The sequence below is a fragment of the Beta vulgaris genome, chromosome 1, assembly GCF_026745355.1.
Source record: "Beta vulgaris subsp. vulgaris cultivar EL10 chromosome 1, EL10.2, whole genome shotgun sequence".
NCBI lineage: Eukaryota > Viridiplantae > Streptophyta > Magnoliopsida > Caryophyllales > Amaranthaceae > Beta > Beta vulgaris.
The window spans coordinates 24,904,881-24,930,820 of NC_079202.1; the positions used below are offsets into that span (position 1 = coordinate 24,904,881).

The 25,940-nt window shown below is 37.2% G+C and overlaps 2 protein-coding genes across 5 annotated transcripts; one reads left to right on the top strand and one right to left on the bottom strand.

Moving 5' to 3' along the window:
* Nucleotides 1–8,818: 8,818 nt before the first annotated feature.
* LOC104898935 (F-box/FBD/LRR-repeat protein At1g13570) lies at nt 8,819–14,023 on the top strand. 4 transcript variants are annotated; one of them, XM_010686078.3, is made up of 5 exons: nt 8,819–8,973; nt 9,622–9,687; nt 12,113–12,961; nt 13,125–13,280; nt 13,582–14,023. In XM_010686078.3, exons 2-5 carry the CDS (start codon nt 9,676–9,678, stop codon nt 13,864–13,866), a joined length of 1,302 nt encoding a protein of 433 aa, XP_010684380.2. In that variant the 5' UTR covers nt 8,819–8,973; nt 9,622–9,675; the 3' UTR covers nt 13,867–14,023. The 4 variants fall into 4 exon arrangements, with proteins under 4 accessions (XP_010684380.2, XP_010684389.2, XP_048501141.1 ...); XM_010686087.3 differs by having other exon boundaries at nt 12,116–12,961; XM_048645184.2 differs by lacking the exon at nt 8,819–8,973 and adding an exon at nt 9,001–9,110.
* Nucleotides 14,024–16,809: 2,786 nt separating this feature from the next.
* On the bottom strand, nt 16,810–20,348 carry LOC125493295 (uncharacterized). Its single transcript, XM_057391506.1, has 4 exons — nt 19,952–20,348; nt 18,576–19,793; nt 17,068–18,472; nt 16,810–16,999 (listed from the first exon to the last, which is right to left on the bottom strand). Exons 1-4 carry the CDS (start codon nt 20,346–20,348, stop codon nt 16,810–16,812), a joined length of 3,210 nt encoding a protein of 1,069 aa, XP_057247489.1.
* Nucleotides 20,349–25,940: the final 5,592 nt, after the last annotated feature.

The following is a 25,940-nucleotide window of genomic DNA, read 5'->3' on the forward strand; positions in this document are numbered from 1 at the left end:
TCAAACTTGATGCTCCTCATACGCATCAAGTTGTGTCGTCGTTGTTGCCTGATTTCTCCCTCCCCTACTCTTGTCTTTTTGTGCGCTAATGGTGGTGGTCTTGTTGTGCCCTTTCTTTGTCCTCCGTCGCGGTGCTGCTGCTGGTGGTTATCGTCGCCATGCTGCCGCTGGTGCTCCATGAGTGTTGTTATCGCTGCCACCGTTACTACAATTCTTGTCATGGTGGTGCTAGCACTTATCCTCTCCCTTATTGGTACTTTTCCTCCTTGTGTTTTGCGTGTATGGTGTTGTTGTGAGTATTGTCATTGTTGTGGTTGTGTTGTTACTGTTGATGTGGTCGTTGTTGGTAGTGTGATTGTTTGTTTTGAATTGTAGTTGTTGTTGCTCATGTTGTGTTGTTGATGATGTGGTGGTTGTTGTGTTTCATATCGTGCTTGCTCGTTGTTCCCCTCACAACAAAAGTAATATGTTTTTGTGTTCTCTCTATTGATTATAAGTTACTTTATGTCTTATTTTAAGTTTAGAGCATGATTAGCCAATTGTTTATGAAATTATGATGTTAATCGGATTGTGTTTTATTGGTTGGTTGTATGATTGTGGCTTATTCAATTGTTGCTAGTTGTTAAATACAAGTCCAATTAGGGTTAGTCTATAAGTTGATTAATAATTTGGGTTAGCGTTTTTGTTGATTTTCGTAAAAAGTTTGTGATGATAAGTTCCTTAGTTGATTAGTCTAATTAGAAAAAAAGCCTTATTCTAGCTATATTGAATATTAAGTTATCAAATTGAATTAATTTTCTCGAGTAGAGATTGTAATTTACATTATATGAGTTGTTTATGTAAAGAAAATTAGTTTCTTTAGTTTCTTTAAATGGATTACTAGATTAAGGAACAAGTTCATATATGGAAGTAATTAGTTTAATTCATTATGGTTATTCTAAATATAAAGTGAAGTGGGTCTCTAATATTATTATGCATCTAGATAAGAAATTCAATCTATAGAGAGTTCTTATACAATACTTTGATGAAGTTAGCTTATGCTACTGTAGTTATGGTTCCTAATTAAATTGGTATATAGTAAAGTTGGATTATAATTAGTTGGTATTATTCACCAAGATGAGTTAATATACGTGTTTAAATAAGTGTGTTCGATTCAAGTTTGCAAATTATTTAAGAAGGTCCTAATTACATTGATGAGTGATATTCAGATTAGAAATATTAAGTTTGACTTGCTATATAACTATGGATGAATTGTATGATGAGTGTTAGTCTTTAAAGGTAACTTAAGTATCAAATACACCAATGTAGGAATACGATCAAGTTCCTAGTTTTGTTTCTTAAATTTATGGAATCTAGTTATATGTTTATAAGGGTGGTTTATTGAGTTTTGAAAGATAAGTTATGTATAATAAAGTAAGAAGTAGAACTAAGATTTGTTAGTTTGTGAAAGTCCTTATAATGGTAATATGGGAATTGATTTGGAAAATATATGATGATGGTCTAATGATAGCGTAGTTCCTGAAAAAGAGCGTAGATTCTGAATAGAATTGTTCAGTGGTGTTATGAGGAAGAATAACTTAACTAGGTTCTAAAGTTAATAATGTAATTAGTTCCTCACAAGAAATTAGAAAAGGAATTAACTAATTATTGTTAATAATGAAAAGGATATTGGAGATAGTTTAACTTATTATTGTTAATAATAAAAAGGATATTGGAGATAGTTTAACTAATTACTAATGTGGTGTTTTTGGAAAGGGATTTGGTTCAATAACTGCAAATTGAGTAATATAATAAAGTTGTACTTGAACCCTAGTTTTGATGATGACAAATGAACAAAGATGCAAACTAAGTATTGGACTAACAAGTTGTTTAAGTGAGTGAATTTCAAGGTATCAATACAAGGAACAAAGAGAATACGAAGTCAAGGAAGAAATCAAGTTTGAATTTTGAAGACTAAGTGAAGATGTTTCTATATATTTGGTACTGGAGCAGCATTGGAGCAAGAAGACTAAAGCGAGGCTTTTTGTTTCTAGTTCCATCGTAAAGGAACGAGTAAGAATGGTAAGGAGATATGGCAATTTAGAATGAAAATGATCGTTTGTTCCTTTAAAAGGAACAGACGAACTGACGCTGAACTTATAATGTCAAAGGAACTAGATTTAGAATGAAGCATTACAACAGTAAATTTATGTCAGTTGAGTAAATTATGCCCAGAGTCTAGGTAACCTTTTTATTTAAGAAAAAAATCTGATTTGATAGAAAATCTTTTTAAGGAAAAGATTTTATTTTTCCAAAGATAATCAAAAATCTTCTCGGCGCCTTTTCTTGGGTTCTCCTCGGCACTGCTCACCACCAGCTCGCCCGCCTCAACGTCGCGATCTAAGTCTCGCTTCCCGCGGGGTTTTACACACCCATCTGCGACGTGAACCACCACCAGCCTTGGTCAATCCTTCACCATGTCGCCGCCTGCCTCCGTGTTTGCTTTACTGCAAATCTCCGCCCCTAATCTAAGTAATCTGGTAACTATCACCCTCTCTTACCCTGAGGATTATTTGTTGTGGAAAACGCAGATTACTTGTTTGCTTCTTTCACATCAACTGCTTGGTATGGTTGAAGGCACTATTTCCATTCTTCTTGCTAATACTATTGATGAACGTGGTCTTTCAATTCCTAATGTTCAATTCTATGAATATTTGCGTGTTGATCAACAAATAAAATCATGAATTTTTGCCACATTGTCTAGAGATGTTTTTGTGGATGTGCATGATTTATCTAATTCTGTGGAAATTTGGACTCGTTTACAAACTAGGTTTATGCATGCAAGTATGGGCTAGATCCATGGAATTGAAGGGACGTTTAACTCGTATTAAAAAGACTCCTTCCCAGTCTATGGATGGTTATTTACGTGAGATTAAGGCGATTGATGATTCCCTTGCTGCCATTCAGTGTCCTGTGTCGAACCAGGATTTAGTGCAGTATACTCTTTTTGGTCTCGATCGTGACTCAAAGTATGATCACATTGTCACTACTTTGCTGCATCACCCGTTCCCTCTTAGTTTTGATGATTTGCGCCCTAAGTTGCTCCTGCATGAACAACGTTTGATAAATTCGAAGGATGAATCTGATTCCTCCTCTCATCATGCCTTAGTAGCTCTTCAGTCTTCTAGTTCTGGTTCTAGTTCTCCCTCCAAGTATAAATCAGGAGGGAGGAATAGGGGAAGAAACAACAGAAATCGTGGGGGTAACAATAATCGAAATCAGAATAATCGTGGTAATGGTGGTGGCAATGGGGGTAATAGTAATAATTCTCGTGGCTTTGGAAACAACAACAACAACAATGCTAATCGGGGACGCTCCAATGGTATGAGTAAATATTCTAACTTGTCATCTTATCGTATGCCTTGCCTAGATTATATTACTAATGATTTGTCTTCAGCAGGGAGTAATCCATCAAGTAGCAATGTAGACTCTACCCCTTCTTCCGATACTTGTGGTTTATGTTGGTTTCCAGGTCATCAAGCTGCCTATTGTCCTCAACGATTCAATTCCAACTTTGTTCCCTCTTCCTCTGAAAGTGTCACTCGAGCCTTAGCTGCACTGCCTGTTGGTGGTGAAGCTAATGATTCAGTCTGGTACTCGAATTCGGGAGCTGCATCTCACATAACTCCTCAGGATGGTAAGTTTTCTGCCAAAATCCCTTATACTGGGTCTACTTCTATTGTAGTTGGTAATGGTACCTTACTCCCTATTAAATGTACTGGTAATTTAACCTTAAAAACTACAAGTCATTCCCTCCAGTTGTCATTTGTCTGTCATGTTCCTAACTTAAAACATAATTTATTACCAGTTAACAAGTTGTGTCAAGAAAATGATTATGTTGTGAGTTTTGATAAAAAATTTGTTTCTGTTAAGGACCAGACAACGGGAGAGGTTCTGCTTCGGGGATCCAGTAAGCAAGGTGTCTACCCTCTTCAGCCTATTGTAGTCCCTCCTGAGTCTCCAGTTCCTGCTTTCCTAGCCACTAAGGAGTCTGTGACGTTTGGCATGCTCGTCTGAGTCATACCTCTTCTAGCAATTTAGGATCTTTATGTTCAAATAAATCTATCACATGTACTTCTAAGTTTCATGATGATTGTGTTGGATGTAAGTAAGGAAAGATACATCGTTTACCTTTTGATTCAGTTGAACATATTTCTACATATCCATTATATAAATTCACAGTGATCTTTGACAATCTCCTATTTTGTCCAATCAATTATATCGTTATTATGTTGTGTTTGTTGATGATTTTTCGCGATATTCATGGATTTATCCCTTACGTCGAAAATCAGAAGCTTATTCTAAATTTCTTGTTTTTCAAAAGATGGTTGAAAATCTATTTAATTGCAAGATTAAAATTTTTCAAAGTGATGGAGGAAGGGAATTTGATAATTCCACTATTCTACAACATTTTGGTGACAATGGCATAATTTTTCAAAAATCATGTCCCCATACACCAGCTCAAAACGATGTTGCAGAACGAAAACATCATCATATGATTGAAATGGCCCGTACTATGATAATTCATTCTGATATTCCTGCTAAATTTTGGGTTGATGCATCATACACTGCCACCTACACCATCAATCGATAGCCCAGCTCGATTTTAGGGGGTGTTTCCCCTTTTCAAAAATTATTTCATTGTCCCCGTTTCTATCATTTTTTGAAAACTTTTGGTTGTGAATGCTTCCCTTTGTTCTTAAATTCTCAAAATCACAAACTACAGCCTAAGTCTAAAACATGTGTGTTTATTGGATATGCACTGGATTATAAAGGGTATCGTTCTTTTGATCCTACTACCAACAAAGTTTTCACTAGTCATGTTCTTTTTCATGAACATAAGTTTACGTATCGTGCTCTTGTTGGTCCTAGTCTACCGTGCCCCACACCTCTCCCATGGTCTTGTCTTATGATTGGAGTCCTACTAATGTTGCACGCGAGCTCAACCCGGCTCCCGTGCCTCTGCCATCGTCAGTCCATGAGTCTCGGTCTCCATTGCCTTCCTCTAGGTAGCGCAGCATCGCTGCGTCGTCCCCTCGCACCCAGTCAGCATGCGCACCAACGAGCTTGGCGCCCACTCACACTGCGTCGCCTGCCTCGCCCGTTGTTGAGCTACTGCTCGATGGGATGGCAGGCCCACCTTCCTTTCCTGCGTCGTACGCTGTCGAGCCAACGCTCGATGGCAGTCCCTCGCCCGCTGAAAGGCGCGGGGCTCTTCGCTCGTCTGCTGGCTGGTTCGCTAGCTTGCCAGCGCTAGCTAGCCTAGCTTCGACGTCTTTGGCGTCTGCTGCTCACGTGTGTCATCCCAGCATTGATGCGGATCTAAAGGCATCAAGTCAAGTAGAGCCAATTTCACTTCTTATGGAACACATGGGATTCACTTTGAAGAGCTACAACAATGCATTTGTATCATGTATCACTTGGCTCGAAGAAAAAGACTAGTTAGCATTTTAACTTAGTGTCATTATTAGTTAAAGTGTTAGTTAAAGTAGTTGAGTTGTTAAATCTTAAATAAGTCCGAAAATACTAGGATGATTTCGGATTCCTTAGTCTTAATATCATGGTTGTATTTTAGGAAAGAAGTGCCTTAGCATGGAAGACTAGTAGGCGTGTGAAATAGGCTTGTGATATCAATGTAATTAAGGAAAGATTTGCTATCTTTCCTTAAGCTTTTGTTTCCTTAAGCTCTAGCTAGATTCTAGGCTAGAATCAAGGGAGAAATCTTTCCTAAACTACTCTATGTTGGCCGAATGGCTAGGTTGATTGGAGGGCAAGTTGATTCTTGTCATTATAAATAAACATGTCATGCTACCTTACAAGAGCATGAATGATTTAGACAAAAACTTTGTTATTGATTTTAATCGTGCCTTGCAATTATTTTCGACCACTACTTAATTTTCAGGATTGTTAATTAACTAATGTTTAATCTACTTAATTCCAGGAGTGGTTTGAGTGAGATTAAGAGTTAACTAAAATATTCAGGAGTGTTTATTTTAGTTTTCATATCCGAAATTCCTTTGTGGTGTTCGAAATTCTTGAGTGTTCAACTATCCTAGTTGTGCATTCATATCAAGCATTGACCCCCTAGTTCCGCGCCTACGCCAACTCCCTCCTTGTCAAGTCTTGTGTCGCCCACCACCCCTCTTACTAGATCTTCCTCTGTAGTTGCCAACCATCATCCCATGGTCACTCGCTTAAAAGACGGTGTCTCTAAGCCAAAAAGATTTATGAATTTAAAAACTGATGTTGTCGAGTCTGAACCCACTTTTAAACAAACTTATAAAGACTCACGTTGGCGTCAAGCCATGCTAGATGAATATCAGGCTTTAATTAATAATCACACTTGGGAGTTGGTACCTCGCAACTATGATAATAATTTACTTGGTTGTAAGTGGGTTTATTGGATTAAATATAATTCTGATGGTTTTGTGGAGCGGTTCAAAGCCAGGCTTGTCGTTTTTGGAAATCACCAGCAGACATGTATTGATTACTTTGAAACCTTTAGTCCTGTTGTTAAGCCTACTACTGTTCGCTTAGTCCTTACTATTGTTGTTTCTCTAAAATGGTCCATTCGTCAATTAGATGTCAAAAATTCTTTTCTTCATGGTTTTCTTCATGAAGAGGTTTATACGCATCAGCCTCCGGGTTTTATTCATCCATCTAAACCTACTCATATTTGTCGTCTTCGTAAGTTCATTTATGGTTTGAAACAAGCTCCTAGAGCTTAGTTCTCTCGTTTCAGCAATTTCCTCTTATCTTTTGGTTTCAAGTGCAGCAGTTGTGACACTTCTATGTTCACTCTTAACGTAGAGATGGCAGTGGATCCTGGACCCGGTCCGGATCCGTGGACCCAGATCCGTTTTTCCGGGTCTGGATCCTAAAATCATGGACCCGCTGGATCTGGGTCGGATTCGGGTCGACTTATCAGATCACGGATCCGGGTCCGGATCTGTACAATAGACCCGGACCCGGATCCGCAGATCCATTTTTAAAAAAAAACTCCATGTTGGGCTGGGCGCCTGGGCCTCCTGACATTTTAGCTCTGCCACGCAAAGGAACATCAACTCCATAACATTTTAGCTTTGCCACGCAAAGGAACATCTAAACAAACTCCCTTCAGCTAACTATTCTCACAAATATTCAAAAACATCAAGAAAAACATAATACAAGCTAAATAGGTATGATGTGCATTAAACACAATTATTGATCACCAACTCAATATAAACGGCAAAAGTGCAATGCCTCAAGTAATGTCAATAATCATTTTAATATCACAAAGTAGGTGAAATTGCATGAAATGAGTCGGATCCGTTTTGGACCCGTTTTAGACCCGGATCCGCAGGATCCGTCGGATTTGGATCTGGGTCCAACTTTCTTAGACCCAGTGGATCCGGGTCGGATCTGGATCCAGGGTCTGAAACGGATCTGGATCCGGGTCCACCTGGATCTGGGTCCGCCTGGACCCAGTCCAGATCCGACCCGTTGCCATCCCTACTCTTAAGTATCATGGGCATCTTATCATTCTTCTATTATATGTTGATGATATTGTCCTTACTGGTAGTAGTCCTCCTCTTGTCGCCAAATTCATTTATGTTCTTTCTTCTCATTTTGCTATGAAGGATTTAGGGGATCTTTCATTACTTTTTAGGTGTTCAGATGGTGCGTACTCCCTCTGGTTTATTTTTGTCTCAAAATAAGTATGTCTCTCCGTAAATTCCACATGCATACTGGTAAACCAGTAACAACTCCTGTTGTCTCAAGAGTAACATTGTCTCTGCTTGATGGAGAACTTCTTGCTGATCCCACAGATTATTGTAGTATGGTTGATGCATTGCAATACTTAACTATGACTCGTCCAAATATTGCTTATGTTGTTAATATGGTGTCTCAGTTTATGCATGCTCTTCATGTTGTGAAAATAATTTTCAGAAATCTGTAGGTCACATTGGACTTTGGTCTCTTCTTATATAACAATAGTTCTCCTACTGTTGTTATTGCCTATTCTGATGTAGATTGGGCAGGATGCCCCGACACACGACGTTCTACTACTGGCTATATTGTTTTTCTTAGAAGAATCTTATTTCCTGGCGTTCGAAAAAACAACCTACTGTCTCTAAATCCTCCACTAAAGCTGAATATAGGGTTGTTGCATACACAACTGCAGAAACCATTTGGCTTAAGCAGCTTTGTGCTGACATTGGCCATTTTCTTCGACGTCCTGTGATCGTCTATTGTGATTATGTCTCTGCTACTTATCTCACTGCTAATCCAGTTCATCATGATCGTAGCAAACATATTGATGTTGATTACCACTTTGTTCGAGAAATGATTGCCAAGGGAGGTTTTATTGTTCGACATGTTCTTACTCAGCCTCAGGTTGCTGATATTTTTACTAAGGGCCTATCTACTGACTTGTTTACTAAACATCGTACCAATCTATCCGTTGTTTCACCTCGTAAAGATTGAGGGGTGTATTAGAGTAACATTATATGTAAATGATAAAATGGTCTTTTACTAGTAATAAGTCAGCCTCAGGTTTTATTGTTCGACATGTTCTTACTCAGCCTCAGGTTGCTGATATTTTTATTAAGGGCCTATCTACTGACTTGTTTACTAAACATCGTACCAATTTATCCGTTGTTTCACCTCGTAAAGATTGAGGGGTGTATTAGAGTAACATTATATGTAAATAATAAAATGGTCTTTTACTAGTAAGAAGTCTGTAAACACAATATATATTGAATGTCACGATTACCCTAATCAGGTTAACACAATTATTCTCCACATTTGTACATTGATAATACAAAAATCTTCCACTACTAGGGATGTTCGCCAAAGAAGTCGTCCTTACCAATTCTAACCAGAACTTAAGTAGTCAATTTTTTGTTTTGCGTAATGTGGAAGGATTCGTTTGCTGTTCCTTCAACCTTCGGGGTAAGTCTTTCAAATTTTCAGTTCTTGAGGCAATTTTCAGTATTTTCTTGTTTACATTCTTTCCTACTGTAATTTGATTTTGAGAGTGAGCTCGAGAAGATGCTACTTTAAATTCGATGTTTTCAGCGATGATTTTGGTAATTCTCGTGGATATAACTATAAAAAACACTCCCTAATTTTCTGGCAAATTTCCTAAACAATGTCATTTTCCCCAAAATCACAAAAAATGTCACATATTTATGCAGTATTTATATACTTCTATCTGATAAATTAAGTATTATCTGGAGATTCTGGACTCAATGTTGATTGGCTCACTAACTGCTCCATGAAATGCCTGCGAATAGAATGTTGTAGTAGTTGTATATGAAGTGTTGCTATCCGAATATGTTTTTATACTATAAATTTGGTTTGAAGTTCTAGTAATAGTTAATAAGATCTTGTCCTGTTCTCTGAACATATGACAATTGCAAGATGTCCTCTGAAGTTTAGGGGGTCGTAAGAGAATCCTTGTTACGAACTTCTTTTCATGCTTCACTTCTTCAATTTCCTTATTCTGTATTGTTATTATCAAAGTAAATTATAGCTTATTCAATCAATGTTGCACAAAAATTAGGATATTGTTTTTACTATCAATATCTCTTTTGTTAGGGGTTATTAAGAAAGCCTTGGCGTGCTTAGAAGATTTCATTGGGTCAACCCTCAATGCACAATATGGTAAGCTTCAGCTTTGTTTGTTAGTGTCAGCTTTTTTTTAGATCGTATTATTTCAACCAGAATAATTTGCAATAAACGAGACTTAGCATAGGAAGAAGAGAAGATAACGCGGGAAAAGACAAGGAGAAGAAGAAATAGAAAGGGAGATTTTTTTTGATTTATTGTTTAATAAGTTATTGTATTTGCATCACTAGATGTTCGAGTGGCTTGATTCACTCCCAAAAGCAAAAAGTTTACACAATTTTCTAGATACCCTCTGTCTCCCCTAGCTTCCCTTTTAAATACACCATAACATTCTCCTCCCCTTGCATAACTAACTATGATGCATCACTGAACTATATGAATTATCCCATATACTCTTTCTTAAGGAATTTGTGGCGCCTTGCATAAGTAAACTTGGTAGTTGCATCACAAACCTATCTGGAAGCTAAACAAAGTGTAATTTCTTTTGTATGATTCCCAATTTTCCTTGATATTTCTGCTGTATTTGGTGCACATTGTAGCTTAAAGTATCAAATATTGGGTAATCTATCAAAGTTTAATCAACATATGAGGCATACTAGTCGAATTTCGCTGACAATGTTCCTGGACAGTTGAACTTTTAAAGATCAGACTGTAAAAGCTTCTTTTGTTTGTCAAGCAGAACTCCTTTGGAACTATTTCAGTTCAAACTTATTGCTATGGTAGTGAATTTTGTTAATTTTAATAGAATATTGAGAAGATGTATATAAGTTTAATTACATTGAAACTCAAGATTGTTTGATCAAGGACAGAGGGGTACACTATGTTGTGTCAATTAGTGAGGCTTAGGGGAACCCATTAAGTTGCCTCTTGCCTAGTCTTCAAGAGCACCTAAATCTGAAACATGCAATTGTAGTATAATTTCTTTTATAAAAGTTTTATAAAAGTAATCTGACACGTATGTAGTAAAAATGGCAGCATGTGGTGTATTCTGGCATGTGTGGGAACCTTTATTAGAAAAAATTACAATATTGCTGAGCTTCGGTAATGGCATTTTTTCGTTGATAAACTTGTGATTAACTATGACGTTGTCATTTCAATTTATTGTGTAAATATGGAACATTTATTGTACACCAGGAGTGCTTAAATACTAGCCGGATGATTTTCCTGCAAGGGCTTTCTAAATAGCTAACAATGTCCTAGTAGACTAGCATAATGTTCTATCATGGGTTGGTTTTATTAAGGCCCTTTCCCCCCCCAAGGCCGCAACTCTCGGGCTCCTTTAATATATTGTCATATTATGTGTTTTTGTTGTACCAGATATTAACTTAATTGCATGTTTCATGTTCAAGTGATAAAATGATAGAAGCTTTCTTAGATGGATATTGTATACATTAACAAAAATCATGTTATGTTAAACTCATAGGATGATGGAGACCATCTAAAAACTATAAAGTAGAAGTGCGGACCAAGCACAAAAACAGGTGGGTCATGGATAAACATGTTGTTACCTGTGAAGCAACACACATAAACTGCAAAAAATGACTAGACCGGAAAAATCTAAAGTCTTCAACAAGATTTTATGACCGGAAACTCATATAACCTGCTAAGAACTAATAAAATTAGACTCAACCAGGAGAGAATTAGAGAGGGGGAAGGACCAGGAACGTAATGGAGTGAGACCAGGAGATTGGCGGTTGATTTGGTGTTGTGGGCAACTCTAATGCATGATTGTTAGATGAAAAAAGTAGCAGACTCAAGAAAGGGGTTCCGGTGTTTTGCTGGGGTAGAGTCTCACAAGGAAGAGAGAAAGGTTGGGGCTTCAAAATTTTATATGAAGGAGGTCGCAGCCTTGTGGGTGGTGTCGGTATGTTGTGAAAATATGGTGGCTGTGGGTTGTTCTTTTATGGGTGGTGGTATGGGTGGCGCAATGCGGGAACGGAGATAGAGAGGGGGGTCACTAGAGCGGGGGAAAGGGAAGGGGGTTGTGAACTCTGAAGGGGTTAGATAAGGGGATTTGGTGTAAGCTTACTTGTTAAATGTAACTCATGATCATTTGGGGTTTAAGGTGGCTTTGAGTATATAACAAAGGACACGTGGATGGTTTATATTAATTCTTTGGCTTGCAGATTGTTTTCAGAATGATGCCCTTAGTTAAAATTGGTTTTAATGTTTATGCAAATAGATCTTATATATAATGCATTTTCTGTATTTGCACGTGAGTACACTAGTTATGCCTGATTTAGATCACATGAAGAACTGAATTGATAAAAGAATAATCTGGAAGCTCAGGTGTCAGCTCGTGCTTTTCTTGTCAGAATCTATGTTTGTGCTTACAGAAATGGACCATAGCTGTAGGCTATGTATGACTTGTATTTTATATGCTACTATCAAGACTATCTGCTTGATAGTTTTTTATTTTTTTTCGACATGTCCATGAGTATTGACATTGTTGCAAATATAGCAGAGAACAAGACAACCGCCGAAGTGGCCATGTAGTATGCAGAATGACCTGGACAGACTAAGCAACTTACCTGGCCATATCATTGATAGGATTCTGTCATACTTGTCCATTAGAGATGCAGTTAGGACAAGTATCATATCGAGTAATTGGAGGTACAAATGGGCAACTCTACCAAATCTCATATTTGACAAAGATTGCTGCCCATCTTCATCTGAGGATCAAGTAGTATCCCGAAGCAAACTTGTTAACATTATTGATCATGTGTTTGTACTTCACTTTGGTATAATACATAAGTTCAAGCTATCTCATAAAGATCTTCAAGCTGTCACTGATATTGATCGATGGATTCTTCGTATATCTAGAAGCTCTGTTGAAGAATTTATACTGGAAATTTGGAAGGGCCAGAGGTACAAAATACCTTCTTCTTTGTATTCTTGTAAGCATTTGATCCATTTGGAACTCTTCAACTGCTTGCTGAGCCTACCACCAGCTTTCAAAGGTTTTCAAAATTTGAAGAGCCTTGATCTTCAACATATTACTATGACAGAAGATGCTTTTGAGAATCTGATTGCTTGGTGTCCGTTACTGGAGAGGTTGACATTGATGAATTTTGATAGTTTCAGCAATCTAAAGATCCATGCTCCGAATCTTCAGTTCTTTGACATAGGAGGTGATTTTGAGGATGTTACTTTTGAGGATACAAATTTGTTGTCTATTATTTCAATTGGTTTATATGTCAATGTTGGAAGTGAATTTAGTGCAAGACAAACCAGTTCAAGCAACATGTTGAAATTCTTTGCCTACCTTCCTCTCATAAAAAGGCTTGAGGTCCAAAGTTACTTCTTAAAGGTATGTAGTCCAGTTTGTATCACAAATCCTCTAAGCTTTTAAGTGTGACTATTTGAACTTCGGCACTCATACAACATTGAAATATTGATATGATTAATTATTGCTTCCAAATAACCAAACAATGGATACCATTAATTGTTGTGTGGCTTTTGGGATGTTACAGTACCTAGCTCTTGGCAATGTGCCAAGTGAATTGCCTGTTGCATGTCTTGAGCTGAACTATCTCTCCATGCGTATCAACTTCAATGATATCAAGGAAAACAAGGCAGCTTTTTGCCTGTTAAAAAGCTCTCCAAATTTGTCTGAACTTGAGATGCTGGTAAGTGTTTCCAGTTGAATTTACCTTAGTTTTGTTCTTTAGTTTCCTTTTCATTCGTTTTTGTCAAAATGACATTTTTACAGGAAGATGTTGCGGTAGTGTAAGAGGTATCTTAATTGTTTTTTTTTTTTTTTGATACTTAGGTATCTTAATTGTTATTGCCCTTGATATATTGGACTGCCCATGACCATGACATGGGAGCTTGGATCTATTGAGCTAATTTTTTTTTTATATATAAGGGCTTGTTTGTCATTTTTTTTCATTCACGATGCAACCTGATCTAATATTTTGAAATTTGTAGGCTCGGCCAGAGGAGGAATTTATTGCAAAATCAGGATCCAGCTTTTGGGAGGAGAACAATCACATAGATTGCATGTTTCACCAGCTTCGAGTAGTAAAAATAATCGATATCTGTGGCATTAAACCGGAGCTAGATTTTGTGAAGTTTCTGCTTGCAAATTCTTCCGCGCTTGAGAAGTTGACTGTTAAACCAGCCACTCTTAGTGGAGGATTGGAATTGCTTAAAGAGTTGTTGCGGTATAGGCGAGCTTCTGTACAGGCAGAAGTCATTTATTTGGACCCTTAACTTGATGAATATTTAGGTACATATTGTAATTAGTTTGTATGATGGCTAACGATGTATAATCTTGCTATAGTTCGCCATCTTAATTATAAGTAGTTTTAATCTCCTGCACAAGCACACATTGATTTTGTTTGGCTATTAGTTAAGAGCCATTTTGATAGCTGATTGTGTTGATTGCTAGTTCCGTTCTGATTTGATGCCTTTTGAGAATCAAGAATTTATGGAGCATTTTGAAAAAAAAATTGCACTAGTCTGTTATACAATCATGGTTCCAAACTTCCAAATTCCAATATTTCCATCTTGTTAAAAATTTGGATTTTGGCAGGGAAAGATAAATTAGTCAAAAATTGATATGGGGGAGTTGGAATCCAGATTTTTGGCTGAGAAAGTAGAATAGAAGGAGAGAGCGAGAAAGAGAACGAGAGATTTCAAAGGATGTAGGAATTGGTAATGTTTCATATCTACCTTTTCCACATTACAGGTATATATAGTATCTCCTTGGACATTACAGTTGTGCTCTACAAATATCTGATTAGGTTCTAACAGAATTCAGGTAGAATCGGTAATAAAAGAAAGGAAAAAATTACAACTAATTTCTTTATTCATCCATTAACTAATTTGAACAGCCTTCATCTATTGCTTTATTTAACAAACTTGTCCTCAATTTTGAAAAAGAAGTCCAGGAATGAAGCCTCATGAGAACTGCTTTTGGGTAATCTGACCTTGTTGGAGGGTCCTGGAATCCAGGATAGTTGGAGGGACAGCTTTTGTGGCTTATGTAGGTAGCTGCAGCCTGCAGGTTGTGGCCACCTTTCCAATGGCTGCACGAACCTTAAAGGGACCGAAAGTAAGTGGCTGCCAACTGATGATTTGAGCCACACTCAATCTCCTACCGAGAACACCCTCTCAGATCTCTTTTTGTCTGCCTTAGTTTTCATCCTCAGCTGATCTTGGGCTAGGTTAGATTTCAAAGTATTGACCATCTCTTCCCTTTTTCTTGCATACTCCTTGTCAACCACGACATCGGTTGCTTTTCCATGTAAGTAAGGGAGGTATAGATGGGGAGGTTGATTGTAAACCATCTCACAAAGGGTCTTCTTGCTGGCAGTATGATATCGAGTGTTGTACCACCACTCAGCCTTGGGTAGATATTTACACCATTCTTTTGGCTTGTCACTGGTCATATAGCTCAAATCTGCCTCAATGTAACTGTTAAGTGTTGACCACCTCTGTTTGGCCAACAATCTCAGAGTGGTAACATGAAGAAAGCATAAACTTTGTACCACGTAGTGAAAAGGATCCCTTCCATAACTGATTTAGGGTGCGTTCTCTTCACCTTAATAAATTAAGTTTCAGGTCCAATAAGTTCAGATAAGTTCAGATAAGTTTCAATTAGGTCTAATCAGGATAATAAGTTCCAATCAGGTCTAATAAGGTCTAATAAGTTTCAATCAGGTGCAATAAGTTCCAATCAAGTGCAATAAGTTCCAATCAGGTCTAATAAGGTCCAATAAGTTCCAATTAGGTATAATCAGGTCCAATAAGTTTCAATAAGGTTCAAATAATCAATGATTAATAAATATTTATATTATTGTCCATTATTTTGTTATTCATATCACTATTAGTTGATTATGTTATTATTAAAATTTTAATTAAAGTACAACAATGATTATATCATATTATACTTGTATTATTGTCTATTATCTTATTAAATGTTTGTATTATTATCTATTATTTTATTATTCATATTACTATTAGCTGATTATGTTATTATTAATTTTTTTGAATTGAAGTAGCACAATGTATAGTATTATACTTGTATTATTGTCTATTATTTTATTACTCATATTACTATAAACAAGACTATTAGATATATTAATGGTGAAAGTTTAGATAGGCAAGTATATAAATAGTACTCCCTCTGTTTTTTTTTACCATTCATACTTTTCTGTGCGCGTCTTCCAATGTACGTTTTAAAACTTAAATATCTTTCATTATATATTAGTAAAAATTATAACGATTGAATATTAATAAAGTACTAATTGAGACGAATCAAACAAGACCCCACATGACTATGTTTTTTCTTATAAATTGAGAACATTTGAAAAGATTCTCTCTATGCATGAATAGTGTCAAGATTCTAAGTGAGAAAGATAAAAAAAACAGAGGGAGTATTTTTTTTTTGTTAAATTGTTTATCGTAATAGATAATTAATAATAAATATTTTTTTAAAGGGTAAATTTTAATAATTATTATTTCATAATAAATTTGGAGGGGTAGTACGTTAGGGGTAATATTTATGGTATAACTCATCAATAATTTTGTCTAATAAGGTCAAATAAGTTCCAACTACGTCCAATATGGTCTAATAAGTTTCAATCGGGTCCAATAAGGTCTAATAAGTTTCAATCATGTCCACTAAGGTCTAATAAGTTCCAACCAGGTCAATAACTTTCAATCAGGTCCAATAAGTTCCAATAAGATTCAATCAGGTCTAATAAGTTGAATCAGGTCCAATCAAGTCTAATAAGTTCAGTTCAGGTCCAATAAGTTTAGTTCAAGTCCAAAAAGTTCAGTTCAAATAAGTTCAGATCCAATAAAGTGAAAAGAACGCACTCTTAAAATAGGGTATTCGTCACTTATAATACTCCTAGGCGCTCGGCCAACTCATGGAATTTAAACACATTATCCAACTTCATTGTGCTAACTAGTTTTTAACCCGTGCAAAAATGCACGGGGGGCCATACTTTTAGGTTATGTTATAAATTATTTTATAGACAAAAAGATTATTAATGCGACAATAACATTTTTGACTAATGAGAGTTTGAAAATAAAACTTGAAATCAAATCGAATACACAACACATTATTAAAGGAACAAACAGTTACACTTTCTCTTTATCAAAACATAAAAAACGGTACGTGTCAATTACAATTATATACACTATTCAAACATTTTGAAAAACTTCCTTATAGACCACATTGGTTGTAACGGATGAGTTACCACGATCTTTATCACAGATCAAGATTTTCAAACCCTTTTTGCTTGTAACTCTTGAAATAGCCACATACAATTGTCCGTGGCTGAACACTGGCCGGGGGAGATATAAACCAACGTGCGCTAAGGACTGTCCTTGGCTTTTATTGATTGTCATTGCAAAACAAACAACCAATGGGAATTGTCTTCTTTGAAATTTTATGGGAACTTTGTTGCATCTGATGGGGTAAGTGTCATCCTCGGAATAAAAACTTTATCACCAACATTACTACCAGATACAACAACTGCCTCAATAATTCGATTGCCAAGGTGCTTCACAACTAACCTAGTACCATTGCAAAGCCCAGAAGTCTGATCAATATTCCGTAGTAGCATCACTGGTGCCCCTACCTTCAAGGTTATATTATGATTTGGCAAACCGCCGCACTTGATTGTATTCAGAAATTCAGTAGAATACATCTCGTGTATTCCGAAATTCCCTTCCTCCATTGAAATTGCATCTGAACTCAAGTACGTTCTTTCTTCACCTGGTAAGCGTGACAAAACACGATCATTAACCATGTCAGCAATTTCATTAGTTGGAGCAAGAATAGCTCTTTCTTGAAAATAACTTGCTTCCCAGATGTTATCTTCTAGATCAGGATATGTGCTATCGACTATTGCAGAAATAGGGTCATCTCCTCCGTATACCAATGCTTCATGAGGAATTTCTACATTGGCTTCACCATCATTCGGTTCACCAACTTTGCCGTCTCCGATATTCAGAATCCACTCAGAGAACTCCCTAATTTCTTCCAGATTTGACTTATCAGATCCTATTCTGAGACGCATGTTTTGCGTCAATCTAAGCACACGACAGAAGTCCCATAAATAAGAACTATTGATTGCTGAAAATACAATATCTTGTCTGCTACCTTTGGGAACAACAGGCAATATCTGTCTTAAGTCACCAGCGAACACAACCACCTTACCACCAAATGGGATATGACGATTTGCTGGATTTATTGATTGCAAAACATCCTTTAAGCTTCTATCAAGAGCTTCAAAGCAATATTTATGCATCATGGGAGCTTCATCCCAAATGATAAGCTTTGTCTTCATAAGTAGTCCCGTCAAGTCCGATCCAGGCTTAATGCCATGACATGTTGAGTTCTCATCGACATTTAGTGGTAGGCCAAATCTAGAGTGCGCAGTTCTCCCACGTGGAAGCAACAAAGAGGCGATTCCACTTGATGCAACTGGCAAAACAATTTCCCCTTTACGCCTTAATGCTGCACATAATAATCTCCACAGGTATGTCTTTCCCGTGCCTCCATAACCATATACAAAGAATACACCTCCTTTACCGCGCAATACAGCAGATATGATCTCATTATAAATTCCACGCTGCTCATCAGTCAGTCCAGCATAAAGATCTTGAAACTCCTTTTGTAATTGCTCTTGGTCATACGAAAGCTCGTCCATAATGAGCTTATTTTGACCATCTGATACAATCAAGTCATTTGGAAATGGCATTCCGGTAAATTTACGAAGGGTGCTACCATTACTTTGTAACTTAGCTTCGATGTCAGCTAAAGCAAAGTTTTTCAACTGTTCATCACTTAGACGTAATGCTGCAAAACGAACACAATGTGTGATAGGAAAAATTTATGTTATTTCTGTAAGATAATTTAGTATACACGTTTATTACATAAAGTGATATAAAAGTAAATATACCCGCGTCTTGGAGAAGTCTACGTTGTCTATGTAAAATATCGTCGGAAAGAAGGTGCCAAGTTTTTTCCCAAATAGTCTCAGGTTTTGTCAAACTACATGATAACAATAGCATGCAGAAAAGATTGCGGAGATACTGTCCAGATTCTCTAAAACCAGCTTCAATTATAGCATCAATATACTCTTTGTCATCATCTAACAAACCTCTAGCATAACATGCTTCTTTGAATGTTGCATATTGTACTCCATCAACAACGCGTATGTCTTCATAACATGTTGCACCTTTCACAAAATTTAACAATGTCCGCAAATAGAATTTTTCACCTGCTCCTGGGGACACATGATAAATTCTTCCGATGCAAAATCCCTTTTTTCGAGGTGTCCATTCACGTGGACCTTGTTGCCATACAAATTTCGTAGGGAATTCAACGTAGCTTAGTTCTCTTGCTTCAGCATATCTTTTGTTACACTCCATCCATGACAAAAATTTTGTCCTCTCAATATTAGGTCTCTCGAGCACGGATTCTAAATCAGCATCATCAGTGTAAAGCACGGTCTGCTCGTCAGGCAAGTGAAAACTCAACCTTTCGACAGCTGGGGTTCTATAATGAATAGTGAAACCAAAAATCCTCCACATGGCTTCACATGGGGATATGTATCGACAATCATAATACATTTTGATTTCATCTATTTCCTTTGGATCTTCAGAGTTTTGACGGTTCTGGTACGCTGTTGCCGTGACTCTATCATACCCCTTATTGATATACTTAAACAAATATTTGATCGATCTAGATTGGTTGCACCATTCTACATTAATATGGGCACGATACTTACACAACAACTCTGGATTATGAGGAACGACAAATCTATTGTCGAGCGTGATGCCATTCTTTTCGACGGTTGCACCACTATCTCTTCTCCTGTAAACAGGATATCCATCTTCATCAACAGTTGTTCTCTCATTGAACCTTTTTGGGAAATTTTTTGTGCACTTCTTCTCCGTGGTACATGGCGCATCATGGTTCAAAGCACCACATGGACCATGGATCATGAACTCTGTGACAACATCGTACAACTCTGGATTTTTATCTTTGTTTGGCAGCTCAGCACAAATAATTTTGTCTATTGCATCGCCATTAGGAAACTTGTCATCACGATGTAAGAACAAAAGTATGTGTGCGTGTGGCAAGCCACGCTTTTGAAATTCAACAGTGTACACAACTGTAAGATTGAAATTTAGATAAATGTTAAGACAACATGTTATGGGATATTTTTGAAGCGTAAGTTTCAAGTTTCATAAATACATATACGTACAAAACACTTGCAATAATATCACATTCATAGTACATATATTTACTTGAACCAAACAATTTGATTACCTGCTCGTACTCGGCCGAAGATGTTTTTATCCTTTAAATCTTTGACCAGCTGATCAAGTTTCATCTTAAACACTCGACATATAATATCCGGTCTATCTTCAGGTCTTAAGCCCCTCTTCGATACAAACCGTGTGATCTCAGGCCACTTTGGGTTACATGTGAAGGTTATAAACAGATCTGGGTAGCCATACCACCTACAAATAGCCATCGCATCTTGGTAATTCTCCCTCATGTAACTATGTCCTCCAGTGAATGAGGCTGGTATAACAATACGACTACCGGTAGATGCACCTTCTGTATCTCCTCGTTCTGTTGCTCCCCTTAGGTTCTTTACATTATCCGCTCTAAAACTTTGTTGGTTATACTTTACAAACGACAATCGTTCAGCTTCCATCATCGTATATCCATCGACGCAAAATTGCTGGCATAGTCGCCGCGAAAGTAGTATGGTGGGGGCCTCATTTTTACGATCTTGCATCCGATACGCAAACCACTCCCTCATAGTAAGTCTGTCTCTTTTTTTTGAATTGCCAGTAGGGGGACTGTAATACCCCAAATTTTCAAAGATTATTTTATTATTATTTATTAAGATTTAATATTATTTTCGCTTAAAAATTATTTTGTGGTGATGAGATTTCATTGTTAACTACGTTTATTAAAATAATAATTTCATTTAGTTTCGATTTATTTTTAACAAGTTTCAACTAAATAATTTACTTATTATTCATTTCATTATCAAACTCTTTAAATTGATTTATGGATACCTTGGTTCATTGTCCATCCACATTGGTAATCCAAGCCCAAACATTAGTCCATAGTTCAAGTCCATGTGTCTTTTACCAAAAAGAAAAGTTAAAACAAAAAAAAAAGAGAGAGTGAAAAGCTTCTTTCACGTCTCCCTCCCTCCTTCCTCTTCTTCAAAAAAAAAAAAAAAATCAGCATTCAACAGTAAATTAAATTAGTTCAGCAACTTGCAATACTTGTCAGTGAAAATTTAATCTACCCAACTAATATCAGATTATAGGGGAGGTAAACATTGAAGAAGCTACAACACCATAGCTTCACCTCCCTACACCATAGCCTCCATTAATGGAGACTTAACCAAGCTTGAAAATTTCTGACCAAATCCCTCTATAAATACTGACTTCATTCTCATCAGATTTCTCAAGCAAAACCACTTCAAAGGTTTGCTTCATTCTCTCTCTCCCTCTTTAATTTCTGAAATTCTGATTTTTTTTGAGATAAAATAAAAAAAAAAAATAAAATTTCTAAACCCACCATTATCACCACCTTCGAACCACCACAAAAAGAAAATCCTACCACCTGAAACGCGGCCAACCACCGCGACCGACCAGCCACCCGCACCACCTAAGCCGCGCCTCCCTTGCGCGCAACCCCTCGCGACCCAACTCCGCGCCCAGCCACCTTCTGTCGCGACCCAACTCCGCGCCCAGCACCCTCGACCCAGCCGCGAAAACAGCCTGTGTTCCCTCGCCTGAACTCCGCCGGAAAATGCCTGCCAAAACCACCCACAAACTTCCCTCCTTCCCTTCCCTCTGTCGCCTCCCCTGCCTTCTCTCTCCTTCGTTCCTTTTCCTTCCTTTCTGTTTTTTTTTGAAACTGATTCTTAGAATCAGTAAAGTGGAACCCCCTTCCCTTTTTAATGAGTTTTGTTAGTTTACTTTTATTTTAAAACTAAAGCCCATAAACTTCCTAAACTAGCTACAATAATGAATTAGTGTATTTTATTAATCTTTTACAAACTTGATAATGTTTTCTGATTTTCTAAATTAACACAAGGAGTAACATAAAGTTATTTTTCTATGTTTAAAATAGTTGTTTAAGTTAATAAAATTAAGATTGAAGTAATTTTATGAAAACTTAAAATGATTCCATATATAATGTGAAAACTATAAAACTTTATAAACTCTCCTAAGTTCATTAAGAATTTCTTTAAAGTTATTTGAATCATTTAAATTGTTTACTTTATAAAAAAAAAAAAGGGGTTATTTAGGAACTAACTTAAATCTCGTTAATATTGTAGACTCCGATTTCGTAGACAAGGACTATCAAGAGCGCTAACACGTTCGTGAACTTAGCTTTGGGCACGCGTCACGAGGTAATCTTCAATGTCCATCTAAACATAGATCCCGTTAGTGTTAAACGAATTGATTACGTGATGTTTATGTGCTTATAAAATTTATCAGTATGGACTATATTTATGAGTTATCGATTTAATGAGGTTTATAAATACGAAGAACAAATTGGACAACGACTCTGGATTATGAATTACGAATAATGACGATGGACGAAGTACGATATGACTACGATGTTTTTATAACGTTATTAAAATCGGTTAATGTTATGATTATTACAATTACTATGGCTATTATTATATCATCACTATTATTATATTATTATTATTATGATTATTATTATTGTTATTATTATCACTTTATTCATGAATATTATTATCGTTATTAACTTTGGAAGTTGGAATTGATAAGAAATTGTGATAACAAAATGATTATGAATCTGAGACGATAAATGAACTCAAGTGATTGGAAATATGAAATAAGTTATTGAAATCTCTATGAATGAATTGAGATTATGATGGATTGAATATGTTCACACTGGTTTGAACAAGATGACGTAATTAAATAAGATGACGTAATTGAATAAGATGACGTAAATGTATATGTGAATCATGTGATGACGTGAATTAAAAGATGTTAATCACGTAAAGTGAAATATCGGAGGGAAATGATGAACAGGTTGCCCTGTATGAGTGGTTTAGCGGCCCCTACAGGTTCTCTGGTTACTATGCTGATTATTCTGTTACTGTCTTCCTTCTATCTTGATGTGATCCAAGTAGAAGGGGTGTGCACACTAGGGACTCTGTTATGGCCAATATGATTTTTCGTAGGTGGTTACAGGGGGTTTCCCCGGCCTACAAGTAGGTGGTTACAGGGGGTTTCCCCGCCTACTATGGTGAAGTAAGTGGTTACAGGGGGTTTCCCCGGCTTACTGGCGTTCTCTTTCCTCTCCATGAATAATTGGGATAATTGAATTAATGAAATGATTATTCAGTGTATATATATGTGTACATGTGTTATGACTTCCAAAACTATTAGTATACTATTTTACAAAGTATTTTCAACTTAAGTATTTTACGGGATGGAGTTGGAATTACTTAGTTTATCTGATTTTGGGAGCTTGTCTCTCTCTTGTCTCTTTTCAATATATTTGTGCAGGTGGGTGATCGAACGGGGGAACAAAAGGGAGATCACTTAGAGTTGTCATCCACTTAGCCTATGATTAGCTTTCGCTGGAACTCTGAAACTTTTAATTAATTAGTGATGTCTAATAAACAATTTACTTAGTTGTTTTGTTTAATGAATTTAAGTTGGTGTGTTGTAACTTAGCCTTGCAATTGTTTCCAAGGAGATAATTGCGGCGGTAACACCTCCCCGTCGGATCGAACCCTCGTGGATCCGTTTTCCCCCGAAAACCCGAGTTTATTCGAATGGAAAAAGGGTTCGGGTCGGCGGGGGTGTTACAGTAATGGTATCAGAGCCGAGTTAGATTAACTAGGGAAAGATTAAAATTGTTAATATAGACATTAAGGAAATGAATCAAATAAGTTTAAACTTAAAATTTGATTAAGAAGTCAAGATAATAGAATATTTAGGAGAAATGAATTAGGATTAAAATATGGTATAAGGGTTTAGTAAGGGCACGAATGGGTTATGTGTGCATGTATGAAAGTACTCGTTAAAGGTACTTATTAATTGTTTATATTTTATTAGATGGCCAGGACTCGCATGACTGCCAGGAAATGCACCAGAACCCCTCTCAAGGACCTTACCTTCTAAGAATGAGGGTAGGAGAGTCTATTTCAGCCTACATCTATAGGTTGCGTCTGACCATGAAGTGTTATCACCTCAATGAAGGTCATGGAAATTCAGATTACCTCACGGCACCTAGACAAGCCGATGTCTTAATTCACACACTCCCCAATGATGGCCCCTATGCTGAAATCAAGAGTGAATACTCCGATATACTGAAAAATGGAAGGCCAAACTATGAAAGATACACGTGGAAAGGGAAGTGGTATCTCACTTTGAGTTACCTGGAGAAAAGGATGCTCGATGCCAGAGCCAAATGGCTTAATTACTACCTAACCTCCGATGATGATGAACCTTACTATAGTGATAATAAGTAATAGAAAGAAGCCCTACCCCACCCGTTGAAAACCACGGAGAAAATGAAAATGAAGATGATGATGAAGACCCGTCCGAGGATGAAGAGTAAAACCTTCAACCTTAGCTAGTCGTAACCACTAGGAATCTAAATAACCTGTAGTAGACTTATTAACGTTAATGTTAACTTATTTGTTTTATGATGCTAGTATATCTTAGTTATGAAAACTAAGCTGACTCTTATGTGATGAAATGTGAAATGACGAAATTTTAGTATATGAACCGAGTATGAAGGGTGGAAATGAGTGAATTGAATGACTCTTGATTATATATTTTATGTGAAATAGCCCTTGTTTAAAGATCAATGTGAATGGTGGAAACACCAATGTGAATAACGCAGGTAGCTTATGCAATACGTTTATACACGATCTAGAGGAAGACGTCAAGAAAACCAAATGGCTGAAACTCCAGAACAAGTTGCAGCACGACTTAGGACTCTCGAGCAATTAGCTCAAAACTTCGGATTAGTTCTTCAAAACCAGCTCAACAATAACCACCATGGGGATGATCCACAAGCCGCAATGGCGAAAAAGATTTCCTCTCTGAAACCACCAACCTTTGTTGGTAGAGAAGACCCATTCTCTCGAAAATTGGATAAGAGACTTCGAAAAGATTTTTACGGCCACGGGTACGCCTGAGGCCCAGAAAGTTGACCAAGCGACCTTTTATTTGCACGAGGATGCCGATACGTGGTGGGAAAGTGTAGGACCAGTTGTTAAAGCTCAAGAGAACTTTAACTGGGAAGCGTTTAAGATAGCGATTAAGGCTCGATTCTTCCCCGAGCACATCCGTAGGCAGAAGTACAATGAGTTTAGTAGATTCAATCAGAGTTATAACATGAGTGTGCAAGAGTACGCTCAGAAATTTAATGAGTATGCTCGCTTCTGTCCGACTGTAGTTCCTGATGAGGGAACTAAAGCTCAAAAGTTTGAGGACGGACTTAAGTTCGATCTTCAGACTCGTATGGGAGGTAGTACCTCAACTACTTTCGCGGAGGCATATGCTAAGGCCTCAAACTTAGAGAGAATTCTGCAGCGTGAAAGAGAAGTGTTAAGTAGGCATAAGAGAAAGGAACCTGCGAGCAACAGCAACAGCCAAGGGTACGATAAAAGGCCCAACAACAACAACAAAATAGTGGACGCTACAACAACCGCAACACTCAGAATTATGGACAACAGGCCCCGCAAGGAAATAGGATCCAAAGGAACTTTGTTTGCAGGAAGTGTAACAAGAACCATCCAGGGTTCACTTGTCAGGGTGAGAAAATCAAATGCTTCGAATGTGGAGAAGTAGGTCACAAATCATTTAACTGTCCCAAGAGGCAAGCTCAGAATGGCCGAAATGCAAACAAAAGTAACACTGGCAACATTGGAGGTGGAAACAGGATTCAACACTTTAATAACAACCGCCCCAATGGAGGAAATGCTGCCCAGAACAGAAACCAGGACAACCGCCCCTTTGGAAGTGGAAATGGAAATTTTGGAAGGAATGACAATAGAGGCTACACCAGTGGACGAATCAATGTCATGAGCCGAGTCGAAGCTGACACCAATGCCAATGTTGTGACTGGTACTTTTCTCGTGAACTCAAACCCTGCTTATGTACTCTTTGATTCAGGAGCGTCTCATTCTTTTATTTCTAGTACTTTTGTTGATAAGTATCCCCCGAGTCTACCCAGCCCTGTCAAGCCAATATAGTCATGCCCACAGGTGAAACTGTTTCTTGTA

Excerpts from the sequence above, each read along its gene's own strand:
- LOC104898935 (XM_010686078.3), top strand. Across the intron at positions 12,962-13,124 it reads TCCAAAGTTACTTCTTAAAG|TACCTAGCTCTTGGCAATGT; the intron begins GTATGTAGTCCA and ends GGGATGTTACAG. Across the intron at positions 13,281-13,581 it reads TGTCTGAACTTGAGATGCTG|GCTCGGCCAGAGGAGGAATT; the intron begins GTAAGTGTTTCC and ends TGAAATTTGTAG.
- LOC125493295 (XM_057391506.1), bottom strand. The coding sequence starts at position 20,348 with ATGATGGAAGCTGAACGATTGTCGTTTGTAAAGTATAACCAACAAAGT. Across the intron at positions 18,473-18,575 it reads TAGACTTCTCCAAGACGCGG|CATTACGTCTAAGTGATGAA; the intron begins GTATATTTACTT and ends TTCGTTTTGCAG. Across the intron at positions 17,000-17,067 it reads ACCCCATCAGATGCAACAAA|CCAAGGACAGTCCTTAGCGC; the intron begins GTTCCCATAAAA and ends AATCAATAAAAG.